Source organism: Ascaphus truei, chromosome 19 (genome assembly GCF_040206685.1).
Source record: "Ascaphus truei isolate aAscTru1 chromosome 19, aAscTru1.hap1, whole genome shotgun sequence".
Lineage (NCBI taxonomy): Eukaryota > Metazoa > Chordata > Amphibia > Anura > Ascaphidae > Ascaphus > Ascaphus truei.
In genome coordinates, this window is record NC_134501.1 from 11,117,160 (window position 1) to 11,139,894 (window position 22,735).

The 22,735-nt window shown below is 43.2% G+C and overlaps 1 protein-coding gene across 1 annotated transcript in view; it reads right to left on the bottom strand.

The window, feature by feature from the left end:
• Positions 1–22,735, bottom strand: part of CNGB1 (cyclic nucleotide gated channel subunit beta 1) — a 90,899-nt gene that overhangs the window by 40,733 nt on the left and 27,431 nt on the right. The window contains exons 17-23 of the mRNA XM_075576538.1: positions 14,359–14,481; positions 10,511–12,583; positions 9,317–9,482; positions 8,814–8,846; positions 6,773–6,814; positions 5,384–5,437; positions 1,907–1,997 (exon numbers count right to left, since the gene is read on the bottom strand). Coding sequence (XP_075432653.1) covers positions 1,907–1,997; positions 5,384–5,437; positions 6,773–6,814; positions 8,814–8,846; positions 9,317–9,482; positions 10,511–12,583; positions 14,359–14,481 — 2,582 coding nt within the window. The remainder of the gene's footprint in view (positions 1–1,906; positions 1,998–5,383; positions 5,438–6,772; positions 6,815–8,813; positions 8,847–9,316; positions 9,483–10,510; positions 12,584–14,358; positions 14,482–22,735) is intronic.

Genomic DNA, 22,735 nt, shown 5'->3' on the forward strand with positions numbered 1-22,735 from the left:
TAAGCCTGCTGTCTACAAGCACTCCTAAATCCTTCTCCATCAAGGATTCCTCCAATGTATCCCCATTTAATTTGTAAGTTTCCTGTTTATTCTTGCTTCCCAAATGCTGCATAAGCATACCAGCTAGTGGATCACCAAAATGAGGGTAACTCCAAGCAGGGATGAGTATTAAAAGAGTACTTTAATGGTCAGTGCAAAACAAAACAATGGTAGGAGCGCACCTACGCGTTTCGTCCGTAAAGGACTTTCTTGAGTGCGCTCCTACCATTTTGGCGATCCACTAGCTGGTATGCTGCCAAGAAACGCTGCTGTGCTCCTCTACATCTCTGCTGCTTGTGTTTACCCTGAGAGGACTGCACGCTGGAACGGATCCACCCATCAAGGACACCACTAAGGGAGGTAAAGGGCCTTGGCCCATTATTATTTTACCCTCCAGTGCTGGACTGATTGAGTTATTTCCCCAGGGTGTAGTACACCATCATTAGGAGACCTATTTTGGGGTACCCGCGTGGGGACCACCAGGCCTCTGGTTTCTCACCCTGGGATGTTATGGATTATACTCTATGTCCCTGAACCTGGATCCATTATGGTATATGGAATTATCAGTACAATTATGAGCTATCTATGGTGATGCACCATAAACACCACTTACCAAATGCTGCATAACCATACGTTTATCTGTATTAAACCTCATCTGCCATTTACCTGCCCAAGTTTCCAGTCTCTCCAAGTCCTTCTGCAGAGAAATTACATCCTGCTCGGATTTTACTACCTTACATAATTTAGTATCATCAGCAAAGATGGAGACTTTGCTCTCGATGCCAACCTCAAGGTCATTAATAAACAAGTTAAAAAGCAGGGTCCCAGTACCGCCAAACAGCCACTAAATTAAACATATTACGTTAAAAAAAAATAAAATGAGAAATGCCAATAAACCAATTGATTGGCACAGTAGTACACCATGCACATATAATATGGGCATGCTTTCCCACTATAGCAATCAATGGGCAACCTAAAAAAAACAACAAAAATACAAATCAATTAAATAAAACCAAGAATCACAAATACAAAACAATTAAATAAAACCAAGAACCAAAAATACAATACATAACAATTAAATAAAAAACAACATTTGCCTAAAAATGCATTGCTTGTCACTGTGTTTACCTAGACCCCGAAAGGGGCATAGATAGATCGGCACATTGGCAGTCTCCTTTTTCAGATATTTTTTTTTTATCATTGACAATTCAATCCGCGAATTCAGTAAAATCAACCAGCGGATTGTATCCAATGGTGGCGGTTTTTGATGTATCAACACGGATTGGAACGGGCACAATCCATCAACGGATTTCACACCGGGGAACGGATTTTAAATGGAAAGCTCGGGAAATTCCGTGAAACGGATTTTGACAGTTTCGCCCCCCGTCTCGGCTCAAAATGGAGAAATTCTTTAAAAAGTAGTAACGGCTTATTGATACAATGCCACAACAGGACAGATATTTGATTAAACAGATATTTGAGCACAATTCCTGGAGCTTAATCAGACAGTTATCGGAAGGCCATAGATAATGATATATGGGGAGATATAGTAGAATCGAGGATAGACAGAGAAGGATGATAAAAGATACACCTCATATCACTACATGGGTTGGAAGAGCATAAAGAAATTAAAAAGTCTAAGGAAACATTTTTGGCTTGATTATTATTTTTATTTGTGTAAATGTGTATAACCTTTAGTCTTAAAGTTGGAGGCTCAGAAATGATATTCAAGATTATGTATCATTTTTGTAGTGTAATGTACTGGTATTTGTTTGTTCGGTATTGTATTAAACTGTGCTGTTTAATATAACGTTTGAAAAAACAATAAAAAAAACATTGACTTTTTTTTAAATAAACACCTATATACCTGCATGTAATGACCGGCCTCCTCCACTCCAGGTTGTGCTGGAGCAAGAGCTGTGTCCAGGTATTCAGGAGGAACTTCCAGTATCACCTGGCTGAGGGAAGCAGAAAGAAGAAGTCTGTGGGGAGTGGAAACTGCAGAGATAAATCCAGAGGTAAAACTCTCTCTTCAATATACGGTGAAAGCATCTTCCCTGTGCTGGAGAAAAGGTCAGTCTGATTCATACAAATGGGACTAAAATGCCTTCCATGGGGGAAGTGGTTCCATAGCCTACTGTATAAGAGCCAAAGAGACAGGGAATAAAATATGGCCCATCCCATGTGCCTCTTCCATCAGAGAGTGATATAATATCAATACGAACAATATCACAAAGGGGAAAAGGCAGTGAGGCTAGTGGCGGCTCGCTAGGCCAGTTTAAGGCCTGTTAAATGACCTTGCTGGTGGTGGGAGTAATGATACTCTGGGAGGCGGACTCAGTTAGTATTGGCTCCTGGAGGGAGGTCGAAGACCTCGAGAGTATTTTAATTGGGGAAGGCGGTACTATTCCAGGCTGGGCGGCCGGAATGGTGGTGACCTTCCAGGTGGAGTTGGTGGAAGGCGGTGCCATTCCAGACTAGCTCGGTTGGTGGGGTAGTGACCTTCCGATGGGGGCTCTGTGCATGCAGACTATGGTATCCCATGCACGAGCTGAGGGTATCCCTCGAACTCTGGTGGATGTGAGCAGAGTAATCTGGCTTGGTCCTTAGTTGGGGATAAACATGATGTATTTATCTGTTGTAATAAATAAGCTGTGGCTGTTTATTTCTCCCAAAAAATTGTATGGTGTGTTTATTGGGAATGGGAGAGGGGTCCAGCTTGAGGCGTGGGCAAGTCAAGGAAAGATACAATGAAACACAAATTAACAAAGGAAAGCAGTATAAAATAGAATAGAAAATACCAGAAAGTCAAGTTTAGTCTTATTACTGATTAAGAGGAGTGGTTAATCTGTATAGAGTGGTCAGTCTGTATACAATGTATACAATGTAATGTTTGTCGGTGACTTGGTGAGAGTTTGAAGATGTAGCAGAGTCCATCCTGCTTGTGTCTCTGTGCTTAAAGTACAGAAATAAAGTTCTACAATGCTTCAAATCATACTTTGGTTTTCTATGAGCCTCTATTACACCCCTCGTGGATTAGTGAATGTGTCGGCATACAAGGAAGCAATTTATTAGGAATTATTAAGCAAATATGCATCACTGACATAACATACTACAACAGATGGAAAAAAGAAAACAGCACAAAATCTCAGTGTAGTATATATAAAAATGTATTGAAATAATCAGTCAGCAGGCGAGTATTGCACATAGATCAGGATAAAGATAAAAGAGCATGACATGTTAGGGACATGTTACCACAATGGTATCTACTGCAAAATCCCACACCGATCGTCCGATCCCACGGGCTGTACCGGGTGGAATATCCAGGGTCTCCTCTCCCCGAACCACCGACTCCTGATGTAAATGGCATCGGTCCTGGTCTGCTGGGCTTCCCACGGTGTGAGCGCTATTACGTGGTCCCTCCACACTGACGGCAAATGCCGACTACACGTGCCAGAGCTACCGATGATGTCACAGGTTCTGTCGCTGAATATTGCGACCCGCCCAATGAACAGTCAAAAGTATTCTATTGCACACTCTGAATGCAGTAACAGCGTGTTCCTGGTATGTCCAAATAAATGCAAAGATTGCACTACATTGCTACAATTCCTACGCGTTTCGTAGTTAACAACTACTTCTTCAGCGCTCACACCGTGGGAAGCCCAGCAGACCAGGACCGATACCATTTACATCAGGAGTCGATGGTTCGTGGAGAGGAGACCCTGGATATTTATCCTGACGTACGTGCTATACTCACCTGCTGACTGAATAGTTCAATACATTTGTATATATACTACAATATGAGATTTTGCGCTGTTTTCTTTTCCCCTGGGTACTAGTGCTATAGGATGCTGAGCCATCCTATGTAACCAGCTGCCGCTTCTCATGTCAGAATTACACAGGTTTATTATACTCCTGTCGTTTTCTATCCAGCACTTGTGTTTATACAATGTTTATATCACTTTTGTTCAATTATACAGTCACTATATACAAGATTTTTTCAATATATTATTCACTTGATATTAACTTTTTGGTTTATTTATATATCATCTAACTATTTAATTATCACTATCAGGTGCCCAGTGTTTTTTCTATATTTGTTGTCATTATATACTACAACGGATGTAAGAAACGGTTCCTACACATGCTGCTTTTTATTTAAAAGAGCAGAGCGGTGCATCTATACACGTACTAAATATAGAAAATACAGGACATTTCTATTTAACCTGGGTCCTGTATGGTGTATGGCATCCATATATAAATAGTAAGTTATGCATGAAGTAGAAACTCAGTACAAGCTATAACATGTATATTATATTAAATCCATATGAAAGTTACTGTAAACAAAGATTACATACCATTTTGTTTTATTGATTCTGTATTAAACACAGTAAAACAGAAATAATGTCGCACAAATAATTGAATGTTTTTTTCTAGTAGTTTGATGTGATTCATTGTGAAAGTGAAGTCTGCTTTATAATTAAACCAATATAATTACCAAATTACAGCTAAAAGACAGTAAGGCACATTAAGATAAAATGATTTAAATGTACCAGTGGTTGAGGCAAATGTTATATATTCAATATTTTTCGTGAAGCCACCTCGCCAAAATGGAGAAGATTTTATTTGGATGGAGTTGAGGCCGTCCCCAGCACTGGGATATGGCTTCACATAAGGGCTGTAAACCAATAACCTTGTACATCATAACTATTACAACACACCTAGTAAAAGACTTCAACAAAAAGGAATACAACGAGATAGAAAAATGGAACGAGGTTTACTCTCAGCTTTTTCTGGCCCTTTTCCAAACCCAACAGTCTAACCATAAAAAGAGGGACGTACCTACTTGAACCTTAGAGAAGTTTGCACAATGCAGATGCCCTTCCAAAGCCTCCAGGATCTGTGATCTCCATTTGGGAAAACCCTACACTCATTTCAGATATTCTCAGTGCTCGCTCTTTCCTTCAGAAGAGCTTTGATATTGAGGGTAGGGGTAGGGGTGGGGGGCTGGGAGGACGGGCTTCAGATTAGTGGCAAATCCTGTATCTGGTTAATCAGCTTGTCCGTGCAATACGATCTTTTCAGCACCGCTGCGTGGCGGAGAGCTCCTACGAAAACCTTCCTGTGGAAGCTGAGCACGGGACTTGTATGGACGGCTGTTGCTAGAAGAAGCACAGCCGTAGCTAGGGGAAGAGGGGGATGTTGCTAAGAGACTGGGCAGTATCTAGGGACCTGCACGTTGGAATAGCCTTTGCTATGCAGGGAGCTGCCCTGCCACACTGCCTGTCATTGGCTTTTTTTCTACAGGTTGGGCAAAACATGCAGGGGGAGTGCAGGAACTTACTGTGACACCTTGGTTTCCTCCTCACTATCGCTCTGATAATACGACATCTGCAGCCTAAGAAAGCAGACAAAGTGTGAGAAATCCATCAGCTCCCTTCTTACTGTAACATCTAAACGGCCCAAATATTTCCCTCCTCCCAGAAGGCTTCTGTAGGAGTTATGATATACTTACCAACCTAAAAGTAAATGATAAATATTAATTTAGTGAACATAATCTCTGCTATATCTAACACACACACACACACGTGCCTATGTACGCAGTGATGCAAAGAGCATTTTTGGTGCCAAATTGGGGCAAAGTAATCTCCATTTTTAATTGCCCTTGTGTGCGCCTAGTTTCTACCCTGGCAATTCTCCATCAGTGCCGTCAAATCAAAAATTACTTTTCCGTTTGTTTTGGCGCACAGAAATGGACCGCGATAGGCGTACAGATGTAAATGGTATGTTTCTGAATGTTTCTGTGCGCCCAAAAGAAAGGAGAAAGTGCGCCAAAATCAACTTGGTGTAAACCCTAAAATGTCTGTGAGCGCCGAATTAAGTTGCTGTGTATCAACCCCGACACTTATTTAATGCAGCACGGGTGTTTTATTATACAGTGCAGGTTAACACAATGTATTATTTTCATAGCATGGCTATTATAAATAATATTACAGTAATAATTCATATTTACTAAGACGAGTTAAAGATTTATAAAAATAAAAAAATACACTTCTTTTTAATTTAAATTGCATTATTCAGGATATAAACATCCCAACGTTTAAAAGACATATGGCAGTGAAGTATCACTTTAAAAAGGTCTTTCTCAAAGGGGATACCTGCTAGGACCCGTGTATTAATGCCAGTAACATTTTTAAAGGGTCACATCTGGGTGACTGATACATTTTTCTTTCTTTTTTTTACCAAAATCTGCATCCTATAAGTATTTTTGAATCCTTTGAATGTTGGTTTCTAAAACTAGTGAGCTCAGACGTGGGAGGGGTTTGATTTCCTCAGACTGGTCCCTTTTTATCGGAAGTCACTGTGTGTTCAACAAGAATTCACAGAACCAGAGCCCCCCCCTCTCCTCCTTCCCTTGGCTAAGAGAGAAAACCCTTAACAAACACGCCCCCATTAAGAGGCCCCTAAGAAATGCAAGTTATAACTAATTTCCAGAGAAACAAATGAAGCCAAATATTTGCTTTTAGCACAGTTAGATATGTTTAAGGGCACCCATTTGATTGTTAAATGGATGTCTGATGGTCTTCTACACAGAGTTGCCCCTTTAATATAGAAAAGAATAAGGATTAACTGTGGTGCGATCTTTATTCACGTCAGCGTAATAAAATTGGCAGGTAAGGTGGGCCAGGGGGTCCCTATCCCATGTTCCCCACTCTAAAAATGTATCACTTACTCAGACTCCTCTTCGTCTTCTTCCAGAATCCAGGACAGACGGCTGCAGGAGAAGGAAAGATGTGTGAGCTACATGTCGCGTCAGCACGGCAGCTGCCAGGGTCCTGATCTGCCTGGGAGGCACTGCTGCAGGAGAATGACATGCAACAGAACCTTGCAGAGTATCATTCAACCTCTTTACTGCCAGAAGGGTGGGAAGTGAAATGCGTCGTCGATTCCTCGTGCAAAACGCAGTTTAAAGAGGCAGTCCTCCTAGGATCAAATCCTAATATTCTGCTAAACTGGTTAAATGAAGGCGATTGGACCTTTAAAAATAAAAATAATCACACAAGCGAAATTATTTTGAAGTACATTTGTTTGTTTTTTTAAAAACTTTTATTGTTTTCATGCTTTGGTGGGTTTCTTTGATCTGTATATAATCCCTTTTATGATAAGACTGTTTGTATACTCTTGTATCTACAGCAAATTGTTCGAGATAAACAGGAGGAGAATATGTATTAGATATAATTAGAAGTACATTGGTCTTAGTGAGAATATAAACTCAATAAACAAAGAAGTCGTTACAACTGTGATATAATTTGTCTAAGAAAGCCAATTACACAGATAAGTTGTTTTAAGTTTCTCTGTAGCCCTTTAAAGGGTCAATAAATGTTTAAAGCCGCGGTCCAAGCTGCCATTTGAATTTGTTTTATTTTTTCCCCTTTAATATGCGCATCAATACAATCCGCACAACGATAAGTAATTAGCTAAGTTAAGTTGCCGATCGATCGCCGAAGATTCGGCTCGGGGGTTCACTAAATGGCCATCAGTGCAGCAGAAGAGGACCCAAGATGCAAAGTTCTGTGGGGAAGATCATGTGACCAGGCAGTCACGAGATACAATTGGTGCACTGCTAGAGAGAGGGCAAGGCTCAAAAAGGGGTGTGCCAGAGCCTGTTTCAGAAGAGGAAGAGGAAGGGGATGTGACTTTGTAAATGGTTGCTATAGAAACAAAAAATGCGTGTTACATTATAATACATAAAAATGTCATTCATAGCTCTTTTAAAAAAAAAATACTACAAGTATTTTCTCATAGTACAGAACTGATTTATTTAAAAAAAAACACACATGTAGGATATTGCTGGGACTGCAGCTTTATACAACTTATCAATGTAACTGGCTTCCTAGGAAAGATCCAGTCCCACTTAAAGTAACTATTTTAATTATTAGTATCTTGTGAAAAATGAATATGTTTTGCTTTTTACAGGAACACTGAATTCAAGATTATCAGCTAATATATATTTATCTGTTTGACTAATGATGGAATCATAATTACTTTGCAAACAAAGGACAGAGCAAAAAGAAACATGCTCAGCCCCGTTCCCATTTTTGTCTCCGCAGCCGGAGCGGCGCCAGCCCAGCGGGGGATATGCTGGCGGCCGGGGGAAGCCGGGGGAACCGGTGCCGAGTGCCAGGCAATGCTCCCAGTGCCCTTTAACTCTTTAAGATTGGTCTTCTAGCCCTGATTGGCCAATGCAGGCAAGCCCCCTGCTCCAGATTGGTCCGTGAGCAGCGTCCACGCTGTGATTGGTTGCCAGCCCCCCTACCATGCTTTCCTATGGCAGCAGGGAAACTAGAAAAGGGAACCGGATCAGTGCTCCAGTGCTCATTTGGATCCTGTCGTGCAGGTGATCATAGCGGTGTGCTCCAATTCTGTGCCAGAGACACCCAAAAGAGGATCGAAGCCCTAGGAGGTGGGAAACGTTAAACTGCTGTGTGCTACGAGACTGTAGCTGAGCCCCCCGATCCCGCCCGTATGCCGTTTGCTCGTGAGTATAACTCTGGTTTGCTGTTCGTGCTGTGTTTGCTGGCTCCGGCTGGAAAACAAATCCTTCACTGAACTGCTTTGTCCTGACTGGTGTCTTGATCTCTGGGTTAAGTTCTTGTCCCTTGTGACAGGACTGCCCCATTAAAATCTCTGTTCCTGCTGTAACTAGCAGCAGGTGTTGGAAGGAGTTCTGGATAAATCTACCTGCCCCCTCCCACTATAATCACAGTACTTACTCATTCTCAGACTCCAACAGCGCCTTGTCTACCCTGAGAGTAAAAATAAAAAAAGTCAGTTGAGTGCCCTTGAACAGGAAGCAATATTGACAATATTTACTAAGCCGTGCTGCTGCATAAAACACCTTCCGGTGCTTGAAGACACCACACAGCCCATTCAATTGGATAGGCCGGGAGGTGTCTTTATTGAATATCACCACTATGTAAGTATGGGCCATTATGTGTATAATAGACCACAAATTAGCAGTCACTTCATAGCAGCCTTTTTGGGGCTATTTATCAAAGAATCCTGGTTGCAAATCTGGGGCAAAACACTTCACCTCAGCTAATCAAGAAGAACATTCCCAGTGAAACCAGTGGGATTTTCGACTTTGATCATTCTTGTGCAGTATTTCCCCCTCAGTTTTGCTTCTGGGAGACTTTGATACGTGATCTCCTTTGATCTGTATTATGAATCAAATGGTGTAATCTTGATAATTATCCTTCTAACGGGGATCTCTCACCCTTTCCGCTCTTCCTGCTCTTCTGATTTTGGAAGGGAGGGTGGAGCCGCAGTACATGATGCAACATCATACTGGATCACTTCCTCTGCCACTTCCTGCTCTGCCTCAGTCGCCAGGTGACTCTTCAGCTCATCTGTCACCAGACTCTTCTCTTCCAGCTGCTCCCCTGCAAAAAAAGAGGAGGGGGGGTCAAAAACCAGAGAGAAGAGTATGAGCCCACAATAAACAATTCATCACTCACACATATGGTAGCCCAGAAAAAGATATTTATTATTCAGACAGAAGAGAGTGAGCGAAGAATAAGAGGTTAATCAACCAGCCAGAAGTGCACGAGCCCAGATTCAAAGGATTATCACTAAAACAGAGGTGCATGAGCCCAGAACAAGAGGTTCATCGGTCAAACATTCATCAATCTCACAGGCAGAACGGCATGAATGAGAAATTAGTAAACTGATTAAGATTTGTCAATTGCCTATAAATTCATGAAGGCAAAGCAAGCGGTTAATTATTAACAATATGAATTCATGTGGGTATATTTACTAAACTGTGCTATTCCATAAAACACCGTCTGGTGCCAAAAAAACACCCCGTGGTTTATTCACTTTACTGAGCTGTAAGGTGTAAAAAAGGCTTCTGGGCCTACATGTTTTAAGCTATTCCTGCACGTTTCTAACCAAAACTTTACGAAAAATGACATGGTCAGGCCTGTACATTCTCATTTAAAATAAGACTCACTTACTGAAAGATGATCCACACATCACTGACCCTAAACCAATGCAAAAAACGTTGTATAAACTTGGTAATCAAATGTCTTTATTTGCTCTATGGAGGTTTCTGCCACAATAGTGTAGAAAATAGACCTGATGAAAGTTTATGACAAAAATAGGGAGATTTCATATGTATCCATATTATTATGTCACCCCCCCCCCCCCACTCCTCCCTCCCCAGATATCTCTCAACTTTGCCTGTGCACCTTGATAAATGTACATGTTAGAAGGACAATGAAGCATTTCTCCACTATAGTTGCAAGGCACAAGTATTGTCTGCTTCATACGAGACGTTCTGTGCTGGAAGGCACCTTACAGCCCTATCCATGTTATTGGGTCATATTTATGAAGATGTGCTAGAAGGTGTCTTCTGGAGTAGCACTGCTAAGGAAATATAAAAGTGTAATCAGCTCCATTTCTCCCATACCTGTCCCTTCATCTAACTCTGTTGTGTGACAAAGTAGCATAGCCTCAGAAATGACTTCTACTTCCTCCCTAGGCAGGGACCCTGTCTCCTCGTCATGATCTCCTTCCTTCCTTGTGCTATCTACATTACAGTGATGCTTTCTGTCAGCCCCAGACTCAGCCACTGTCTCTTTGATTTGGGCCTCCCTTTGCTCTTCACTTTTTGCCTTTATGTCCTCTTCACATTGGTTCTGTCTCTCCTCGGACTGAGTCTCTGTCTGCTCCTCAGAGTGGGATTCTCTCTCTTTTTGCTGGGTGCATGTTTCATCAGGTTGAGTCTGTTTCTCTGAGTCTGTTTGATCTTCAAGCTCTGCATTGCTTTCCTCCTCAGGTATTGTAAATCTGTTTTCTTTAATGAGGATATGTTTCTCCTCCTCAATGAAAATATGTCCGTTCTCTTGTTGAGTCTTCCTCTCCTCATCATGTTGTGTGTCTCTCGCTTGGACTTCCATCTCCACCGGTGGGCTCTGTCTTTCCTCTGTCTGAGTCTGTCTTTCCTCAGTTTCTATCTGCCTGTCCTCCTCATCAGAGATCTGTGTTCCCTCCTCAATTTGAGTCATTGTATACTCCGTTTGGGTCTGTCTCTCCTCCGTTTGAATCTGTCTTTCCTCCTCAAGTTTAGTTTCTATCTCCATACTTGATTGGCTCTGGCTCTTCTCTACAATTTGGGTTTCTATATTATCACCTTCTTGGATCCATCTCTCATCAGTTTTCTTTTCAAATTGGCTCTTTTTTTCCTGATCTGGTTGATCATGTTGTTCTTCCGCAAGTTGGTCCTGTATCTCCTCGTCTGAGTGTGTTTGTTCATCAGCCTCATGCTGGGTCATTATCTCTTCTATTTGGGTTTGTATCTCCTCCACAAGCTGTGTCTTGCTTTCCTCTTCTGGTTGAGTTTGTATCTCCTCCATAAGCTGGGTCTTTATCTCCTCTTCTGGTTGAGTTTGTATCTCCTCCATAAGCTGGGTCTTTATCTCCTCTTCTGGTTGAGTTTGTATCTCCTCCATAAGCTGGGTCTTTATCTCCTCTTCTTGTTGAATTTGTATATCCAACACAAGCTCAGTCGTTGTCACTTCTTCCACCTGGGTTTGTATTTCCTCCATTAGCTCGGTCTTTATCTCATCTTCTGGTTGCGTTTGTATATCCTCTGCCCACTGGGTCTTTATCTCCTCTTCTGGTTCGGTTTGTATCTCCTCTTCAGACAAGTTCTTTATATCATCTTGATTGTGTTCTTCAAAATCTTCATGTTGGCTCTGTCTAGATTCATCAATGTCATCAGTTTGGGTCTCTCTCTCCTCAAATGATTTGGTCTTACTCTCTTCCTCAGTTTGATTTTGATTCTCTTCCTCAAGTAGGTTCTCTCTGCCCGCCTCAATTTGTCTCTGGCCCTCATCAACTTTACCCTCTATTTTATCCTCATTATATATCTCTCTATCTTCCGCACTTTGTTTCTCTCTCTCCTCATCCTGGTGTCTTCTTGTCTTCTCCTCATTTTGGGTTGGTTTCTCTTCCTTATATTGACTTTCTCCTTCCTCCTCAAGTTGAGACGGTTTTTGTTCCATATGTTGATCTTCTTCCTTCTCCTTAAAATGGCTTTCTTCGTCTTCAAAATGTGTAGGTCTCTCCTCTTCAAATTGATTGTCACACTCTTTCTCATTTTGTTCCTCTTTCTTCTCCTCTGTTTGGTTCTGACTCTGTCCAGGTTGACCATCTCTTTCTTCCTCACGCTGTCCCTTTGTCTCCTCCTCCATCTGGTCCTTCCCGTTTTCCTCCTGTTGACTTTCTCTCCCTTTTATAGGCAGATTGGGACACCCCTCATCAGTTTGGCTCTTTCCATTCTCTTCAGTTTGGGTCAGTTCATCTGCTTCATATTGGTCATCTCCCTTCTGTTCAGTGTGTGTCTCTCTGGACTCTGTGTAGATCTGTATCTCTTCACTAAGGACTTGTATCTCCTCTGTGGTCCGCACTTCCTCTCCTCCACTCTTTGGTTTGTCGATGCCTCTGTCCATCTCTTCTGGGGCCTCGGTAGGGCCACTCCCTGAAAGGGAGGAGCAGGGCAGGGGGTTACCATGTTGCCCACAAGCCACACAAACTGCTCAGTCAGTAACAGAGGCCTCAGTAAAGAACTAAACAGCATTCTTGGTTTAGTTATACAAATCACCTTAACAAAGGGAGGAGCCAAGTTGCCTCAAAGGTACACAATAAGAGACAGTAATATCACTGTGCCACCACAATGTTGTGACACAGTCACGTTACCTACATAGCACACTGACGCAAGTAACATAAAAGAGAAACAACACAATACATTGACACAATCGAGTTTCCAAAAATAAAAAGCAGTGACATAATAACTATGAATTACAAAATAATTCAGATTGACTAATTGCCATCCTTTATCAGTGTCCATAAATAGAATTCCATTGCCTGCACATCTCACAAACACATCGTCCCTAAGAGGTGTGGAGTGGTGGCTTATATGATAGAGGAGACAGTGAAACAGCAACTCATTTCCTTGGTTATGGTGGCCATACCCACAGCATTAATACGAAGGTAGTTTTGTAATAAGCAGAAACTGAAGGACTGAAAACCACAACATCCAGAGTCATTGTGGCAGTGACGTCCCCAAATATCATGCACTCTGAAACCCACACAGTGACGATAAGCTGTAACTGCACTAATGCAGATAGTGTAAGATAATGAGCCAAGTGATAACTTGTGATAACAAGAAGTACCCCAAATATACCGTGACGAGGAGTGGGTACAATTAAAATATAAGTCTTTTATTAAAGCAAAACAACATATAAAATGAATGGGGTAATAAAAACACCTATAGGCAGCGTCACTGCTATGGAGTAACACACAGTATCAGTATCCCAAGGTGGCTGTGTGTAGGGAGGAGTCCAGCGTTAGCTTAGTCCACGCTGTGTATGGAAAAAGCTGCCTCGATAACGTGGGCTGTGATGTAATACAGCCCTAATAGGATACTTGTAGTATAGGTATTGTAGTATAAAACATATAATGTAGTCTACAGAGGCAGCTAGATACGTGCTACAGTCGGGAATATCAGCGTGCCTATGCAGAATATGGCTCGACACCTCTAGCGAAGTTTCAATTAGCCCGAGTAGTGGTAAGTGCTGTACATTGGTGAACAGATTCCAAACATTTAGAGCTCCATGGTATGTTATACAGAGCAAGCCAATAGTATATTTAAAACCGCATGTTGTGAAATATCTTTTTGTATGTATATGTTATTTATTTACATATGAAACAGTGCTATGTAATATCTGTGTGTTATTTAAAGTTGGTAACTGGCTTACCCAGCCAACATTACAGATAGGGATATGCTGTGAGTTAGACTCCTGACAGGAGTAGATGTTATTTTTATGATTTCTTTTGTTTCTTAAAGTGACGGTGTTTGAAATGTTTAGTGTCACTAATGGAAAAATAAACCGCTGAAGGTTGAGGGCTGAGTGCCTTTTGTGTGTATACACGTGTTTGTCCTCCTTTTCTATAAATTAAACCCTAGAAGGCTGTGGCGCGAAGAGCCTGGGCAAACGGCAGCGCTACACAAAGGGAGCTGTTTGCCACAAATAAATAAATAAATAAATATATATATATATATATATATATATATACACACATATCTCACTAATTTGTATAAAGCAGAAAATGCACATTGTCCATCTAGCTGTCCCTGCTGATCCCTGACACTGTGCAGATACTCATTACACTTATGTTATCCTTTCCCCCTTAAATTACATGGTCAGAGGGCTGTAGATCAATGCACATATCATATAAAGCATCTCCTCATACCTTCATCTGCATTGTCCACTGGGGCTGTGTGTGAGTTTGTATCAGCACCAAGCTCCTGGTCCTCGGTGTCCAAATCTTCCAGCCTGAGGGGCTCTTCTTCGGGGCTCGGAGGCAGGATACAGACTGCAGGGGAGCGAGGGAGGTTAGGGGTGTTAAAAAGATATATTAATACAACAGATACTATGCTGCAACATATACAGCTATCCACATGCAAACACACAGACACGGTGTAACACACACAGCTATACACATGCACTCACAGACCCGGTGTAACACACACAGCTACTGTATACACATGCACTCACACAGACACGGTGTAACACACACAGCTATACACATGCACTCACACAGACACGGTGTAACACACACAGCTATACACATGCACTCACAGACCCGGTGTAACACACACAGCTATACACATGCACACACACAGACACTGTAACACACACAGCTATACACATTCACACACAGACACAGTGTAACACACACAGCTATACACATGCACACACACAGACACAGTGTAACACACACAGCTATACACATTCACACACAGACACAGTGTAACACACACAGCTATCTACATGCACACACACAGACATAGTGTAACACACACCGCTATCCACATGCACTCACACAGACACAGTGTAACACACACAGCTATACACATGCACTCACACAGACACGGTGTAACACACACAGCTATACACATGCAAACACACAGACACGGTGTAACACACACAGCTATACACATGCACACACACAGACACAGTGTAACACACACAGCTATACACACGCACACACACAGACACAGTGTAACACACACAGCTATACACATGCACACACACAGACACAGTGTAACACACACAGTGCATCTTATCTCAGACGCGCTATTAGAGAGGGTTGGGATTTCCTCAGAATGTCACAATATAATTATAGGATACCATAACATAAAAAAGGTTGGAAGCAGATAGAGGTACATTATACACAGTAACTAAATGTGCTCTCTACAGTGATGGGTATTAGCAACAAAGGGAGTCAGACAGGGCAAATATTTTATAAGCACAGAATGTAACCCCTTTGTTATCAGAGGGGCCAGCAACACATTTCCAAGCCCTTCTGGCTGTGAAGGGGTTAATGGTGCCTTTTGCCATTTATGGCTTCTAACCTCTGGTGCCAGAACCTCATTCTTATTAACCCTATTGTGTAACTTCACAAAGACACAATGACACGCATACAGACATTCTAATGCACACGCAGTAGACACAATTTAAAGATGCAATCCCACGCAGCCTCAAACATTTTTTGGCCAAACAGCCTAATTGGCTTCCTTAAAACAAAGCTAACCTTGCTAAGAGCAAATATTTCACTTTTTTTGTTTGTCTGGAAATTAACTACACATTGCATTTCTTAGGTGCCTCTCAATGACAGTGTTGATCAACCGTGTTTTGTTCAGCCCACATTGTCTTTAACAGACAACTAAGGCTAAGGCCCCGCTCCCAGAGTCAGCGCACCTGCGCTGCTGACAGGCGGTGCGCTGAGATACACAGACCGCGATCTGCGGTCTGTAGGGAGCGGGAGCCGGAGCGGGAGGTGGGAGGTTTGATCGGGAGGTGGGCGGGAGGTGGGCGGTTTGACAGGGAGGGGGGGCGTGGCTTGAGCGGAGGGACCCGCTACTCTCCCCCCCCTCCCTCCACGGACTCGGGCTGGAGCTGGAAGGTAAGTTTAAACACACACACGCAGGCACTCATTCATACACGCGCACACACACAGGCAGGCACTCACGCACTCATACACACACACACGCGCGCACACACAGGCAGGCACTCACGCACTCATACACACACACACACACAGACAGAGGCATATACTCGGGCACACACACAGAGAAAGGCACTCACCTGCTTTCACTCCACACTCCTCCCCGCTCCCCGAAGCCTCTCCTCCTCCCGAAGCCTCCCCTCCCCATTGGCTCACAGCCACACACGTCACGCGTCAACGCTAGGAAACACCATTCTCTGGTGTCTCCAGCGGCTGACGCGCTACAGCGTGTAGTGCTCTGTGCAGCCAGGGGGGACCGGGACCGGCTCGCAAGGATTCCCCTGCTGGTGGGGAACTCGCGACCCGCCGCCCGCGCCAACGAGCGCAGCGGGACCGAGGCCTAATAGAGAGGCAAGAAAGAAGGTCTCTGGCTGTGCTAACTCTTGTTAAACACAGTGACACCAGACAAAAGGGAGCAGCCAGAGGAAATCAAACCGCTCCTAAGCCTCAGCTCGCCGTGTGTACAAACTAACTTTACAAAGGAGTCCAGAATACTTCCAGGCGTCAGATGTTAGCATCAACCACCCAGATGTAGCTCTTCAAAGATGTCACTACTATTAGTATACTATGGTCCAGTGAGGGACTGCTACTTACTGTACACACAAAATCCCTAATACACATTATATATATATTATATTCACAGTAAAAGGGGCACTCATGGTTGGGATGAACCTGGGTGATTCGGTATAAAGTTAATGTAGAGGCGATTATCTCACAGGTCTTCCTTAAACAATCACTTGTGTTTATTTAAAATACAGGATCAGCGTTTCGGTCCCCACGGTTTAGATGGGACCTGTGAGCGCGTCGCTTCTGTATTGTCTCTCTCGATACACACGCATAAATATACCACGAGTTACACTGTTTTGAACACACACACAATCAAAAATTCATACACGCTTATGATGCTTATATACTGTTGTATAAAGCTGAAAGTGTGAGCCTGTGCTTTTTTTTTGCTTGTATAAATGTTCAGCCCTGGGCACTAGGGTGACACAGACACAGTAACCAACAGTAACAGTGCTGCACTTTCACTTTATTTGGGTCCTCTGCATTTCTGATACAAGTCACTGCAAAAACACAACAACAACCGCAGCATCCCAGCTAATCACCGAATAAGGGAGAGTTTAAAATGCAGATCCCTGGTGAAAAGGAGATTACGCAAAGCTCTGCAGATCTCCTTAGAAGGAGAAGAGTGACGTCATGTTCTGCACATATCTCTAGAGGTCAACTGATGCTCTCTCCAGAAGGGAAGTATTTGATGCTCTGCGGGTCCTTTGAAGGGAAGCGGTTATGTAGAGAAGGGGTTAAAAGATGCTCATCTGTTAGAAAAAAAAAGGTTTATGAGCATCTATTGTTGTGTTGATGGGTAATAGTAAAACTGATGTCTGTAGAGAAAAACACTCCTCAACAATAAGTTTTATACTAATCTCCACAGTAGGACTTATTGTTGTGGAGTAATTCTAGGCAGTGATGTTAGAGCTGCGTCATGCCCCTGATGACTTTTATAGCTTGTTTATAGATCATTATTCTCCACGTAGTCTGTATTACAGATCATTTTAGTGCTTATTATTACTCTCTGTGTAGGAGGTGTGTTACTGCCTACTTGTATGGACCTAGAGTACTATTGGGTATTTTCCTGATTTTCTCCAGATATCAGTTTTACCATTACCCATCAACACTACAATAGAGACACAGACAAGAGTCTACTCCCTGTATTTTTAATTTGTTTATCTCGACATACACACTTCATATAACATGAAAAGCAAGTGTATATATATATATTATTTAAAAAAAAATAAAAGTTACGTTTTAACTGCCTTAGAGTGCACCATCAAATGTGCTTCTTTTTGGACGGTAATTGTTTATTCAGCTACTGTCTTATTTTGATAATATCTGTCTATTATAGCACATTGGTAGCACCAGTTGCCATCCCAGGCAACATAGGCATCCTCATATATCCACTTACACATAATTGGTGATCGTTGTGGTATCTCTTTTGTTTGATTATTACAGGTCAACTCCATTGCTTCCACCATCTTGGCTGTCTCGCCCCATGGGTTATTAGTGCCCACTGCAGCTATATTTCCAGCACCTACAGTACATTGTAGTGACCCCTCTCATTAGAGGTTGTGCACAGAATAAGGGACCTTTTTCTCTTTATCCCCCCCCCACCTTTAGATATTTTTGGCGCTATCCCTGTTCCCTTAGATGCACCCCCTAAGGCCACCTTTGCTATTATTTTTCTGCTGAGGCTTGGGCTCCTCCATGCTTATGTAGTGTCTTATCCATTTTAACATGGATCCCTATAAGCCTACACCTGCCATTAACAAACCTTTTGGAAAGTTTTATCAAGACAGCAGGGAATTGAATCTCAGCCGCTTTTCACATCTCCGCTTACTGATTGGATATCAGTCTCATGATTTTCGCTCCCGGCATCAGCCGCCCTATAAACTTACATGTAGTTTCTCTGATAGAAATCAGCACTTTTCCACAGAAATGCAAACCCCTGCTGTGGTGCAAGGAGGTTCACGGTTCTGTGCTTGTGTTTGTACATTTGCTGGGAGTGTCAAAACTGGACCTTGCGTCACTGGAAGACATAGAGGCTTATTTATCAAAATCTCCCATCTGCAAAATTTGGGGCAAAGAAAAAAAAAATATCAAGAAAAATTAATCCTATTGAATCCCATAAGCTTTATTCCTTTGATAAATTTTGTGCAGTAAATTTGCAATAATTCTACCCGAGATATGCAGCCGGGAGACTTTGATTAATGATCCCAATAGTTCTACCATCTCCTGATTGTCGTGGCGATATCATCCCTCACTCCCTTGCTCACCCTGGCTGTGAAGGTTTTCGAGGTGCAATTTTGTCTACGCCAGATTATTTTGTTAACGAGCACCTCCTTGTGTCCCACGTAGCATCACCTATCCAACTCAACACTTTCTGTTGGTGGGAACAGCTCCCCAAAATTGCCAGCCACTAGGTATCTAGTTTGGAACAGTAGGTTGTGCTTAATAATAATAATATTTTGTACACTGTGAATAAAGGGTCTAAAAGGAGCTGACAATCTAATTGTGGTGCCAGAGGCACAGAGAGACAAAGCACCTTGCCAGCGGTCACAAGGAGAGCCAATATTGAGATTGAAACCCGAGTCTCCAACTTTAAAGGCCGCTTCAGACGTTGAAACATCGGCAGGTGGCTTATGCTAAGGAGCCTGTGTCTGATTGTTTTCAAGAAGCGTTTTTTCAAGCTTGTTAAATGTAAAAAGTAAGGTTCCGTATGGCAGGGGTTCTAGACTCCCGGCCTCAAAATACTCCAATAGGTCAAGTTTTCAGGCTATCCCTGCTTCAGCACAGGTGGCTCAATCGAAGACCGAGCCACTGATTGAGCCACCTGTGCTGAAGCTGGGATATCATTAAAACCTGACCTGTTGGGGAGGGGTCTTGAGGGCTGGAGATGAGGACCCCTGCTTTATGAAGACCATCACGCTGGAAAACGGATCATACCTTGAACCCTTTCACTTCCACAGAGACCAGCAACATATGGCAGAGCAGCTAAAGAGTTAAAGGCTGGCTACACCCCAATTAAGAAAATCCGTCATCGAAATGTTTATATGGAAGTTAAAAACATTGTGTGTTTAATATATCAAATGAAGCCTAAATATTAATAAAATAACACACATGGTCAAGATAACTCATCCCTTTTAATGGACGTCATGGTTCCTCTCCCTGTGTGCCAGTGTTCAGTGTTCTCACTCTCTGCTGTGCCACCATGTACCTATCCGTTGCTCTAACACACTTGCCAAAATAGGTACAATGGGCACAGCCATTTGTCATTAGGTGCAGGATCCCCAAATAACTGGTGCAGTAAGCGCTCCATAGGTAACGTTCCAGGTTGTGACAATACACTATTTGTTAACCAAGTATCTAAGAATTGCCCAAGTAAATGGCCTGAGTTGACCTGTATGTGTGACATTCACTGTTCCGATAAGTTATTATTGATCCCAGACTAGTGTCTCGCCCACTGAGCTTCCATACATGGAAACGTAACAGGGGTACCGCCGTCACCACCTTGGTGTCCATTACTGGAACAGTCTACCGGAGACTCTCGCTGCCGCCACCAGTCTAAATTCTTTCAAAACTCACATTTTACTCTGGTCTGTAACGGTTACATACGCCTATAACATGTATTATCTTTAACTGTGCATGCAATGTCTTGTATATAATGTATACCCTGTTCATTTATGTAACGATGTATTTGTAACCATGTATTGTTATCATAACTCTGTGCCCAGGACATACTTGAAACGAGAGGTGACTCTCAATGTATTACTCCCTGGTAGAACGTTGTATAAATAAAAATAAATCCATTAATGACTGCCCGTGACAGGGACCATTTGATTGCAGCAGAAGGTTGTGATTTTAATATACAGCAAATACAAATATCACTCGTGAGCACATTCACATGTCGGACAGGTCCACAACCCTGCCTTTCCCCATCATTAGCAGACAATGCTTCCACTGCAGCCAGGGATTCTGGGTAATAACAACATGCAAATAAGCAGTGTGTCACTTTTTGCTTTGTATCTATTTTACCATGGAGCCCTATAAGCTTATGCCTGCCATATTGTAATATGAATTCCTTAGCATTGATGTATCACCAGTGTTACAAGTATCTATGCTGCTAGATAATTTAGTAACATTGTGGCCCAGTTTTACTAGGCAGTCTTCGGCCATAAAAGACACCTTCTTTAACTGCAAACGGTACTACCATCTATCCTGTCGCCAAAGCTCGTTTCCCAAGGGTGACATTGGACTCCTCCCTTTCCTTCTCCATCCACAGCACATCTAACATGTGTCGCTTCTTCTTCTGTAATATTGCCAAGATCCGGCCTTTCCTGTCAATCTACTGCTAAACCTCTAATGCACGCCCTTATCCTTTCCTGCCTGGATTATTGTAACATACTGCTAGCAGGCCTTCCTTACAACTTTCTCCCCTGCAATCTATCCAAAATTCTGCTGCTAGAATAATTTCACTTTCTCCCCAAACAGTCTCTGTTCCTCCCCTCCTTAAATCGCTGTCCTGGCTTCCCATCAAGTTTCAGATCACCCACAAAGTTCTCCTCCTTACCTTCAAGGCTCTCCCCTCATCTGCTACTTCCTACATATCAGCTGTGATCTCTCGCTGTGCCCCTGCTGGTCTCCGGGGCTCTAACCATAACTGTCTCCTCTCCACCCCTTTCACCTCTGCTGCTCTCGCTTGGCTTAAAACCATTCCCTCCCTGCCCCTTACCTGTGGAACTCCCTCACACTCACTATACGCCAAAGCACCTTCTCTCCCCACCTTCAAAACAAACTTGAAAACCCACATTTTAAATGAAGCGTCCCAATAGCCTGGACTCCTGGCTACTGTCCCACAGTCACTCCTGCCAAGCACTGCCATCTACTTATTCCCTCACCTGCTGTCTCTGTAACTCTCCCAACATACCACTTAGATTGTAAGCTCTCCAGGGCAGGGATTTCTTTTCCTATTGCCTGACGTTGTTTGCGCTTATTGTATTATAATTCCCTGTACTTTATTGCTTTTGTAAAGTGGGCGCTATATAAATAGATATACATACCTAAATACAAAACACCGTAGGCTACGTCCATAGTGCAGGAGACGACGCGAGCTACATAGCACGCGCCAAAACAAACACTAGGACGACAATTAATTTGTGCATAGTGCGCACACGCTACGGGGAGATCGGCGCTTCACGCTTCAAACAGGTTTGTATTTCCCGTGCGACGGCTGGGTCACGTGAGCAGATTGACCTATGAGAGCGAACCAGCTCTGTGACGTCACGGCCGTGCTCTCTCTAACCCCCCACCCCCCCCCCCCCAAGCCCCCCCCCCACCACGCCTCCCCGTCGCGTCTGCCTGCAAGACAGGAAATCTCTCCTGCTGCTGGCGAGCACTGCGCCGAGGATCGCGGAACCTAGCGTGTTCTACGATGGTCCTGGCCTTACAGCACACTGAAATGAACGGGCTGTAAGGTTTTTCCAGCCCCAAAAGATCTTATGGCAGAAGACTGCTTAGTAAATATGGCCCTGTATTTTTCTGCCACCTACAGAAAGTTACATTAGTGTCCTTTACAGAACCTGGAACTTCCTGTACAATAAACAACACCCCGGGAGCTGGATAGCAGCACGCTCTGCTGCAGGGATATTCCCTTCCAGACATTCGTGGAGAAACAAGATGACCACAGTGGGCAGCCTCACTCTGGTGGCCAATAGAAAGCCCTGACATGATCGTGAGATGATAATGCCGTTTCCAATTGGTCGACCCCCGCATATATATCTTTGTATGTACTGGCAACAGTTACAAATAATAGCTTGGTACAGTAATCACAATGGGGAGGTCCCCGGAGATTTGATCTGGGAGGAGCAGTCAGAACTGCAGGGGGGGGGGGGGGCTCATTAAAGAAGCCGATTGTTCTGTAGGCTATAAGGAAGGTGACCTCTGAGGGGCGGGGGGCTCTGCCTGAGCTTGGGGGGGGGGGGGGCGGGAGGAGGGGACTCCG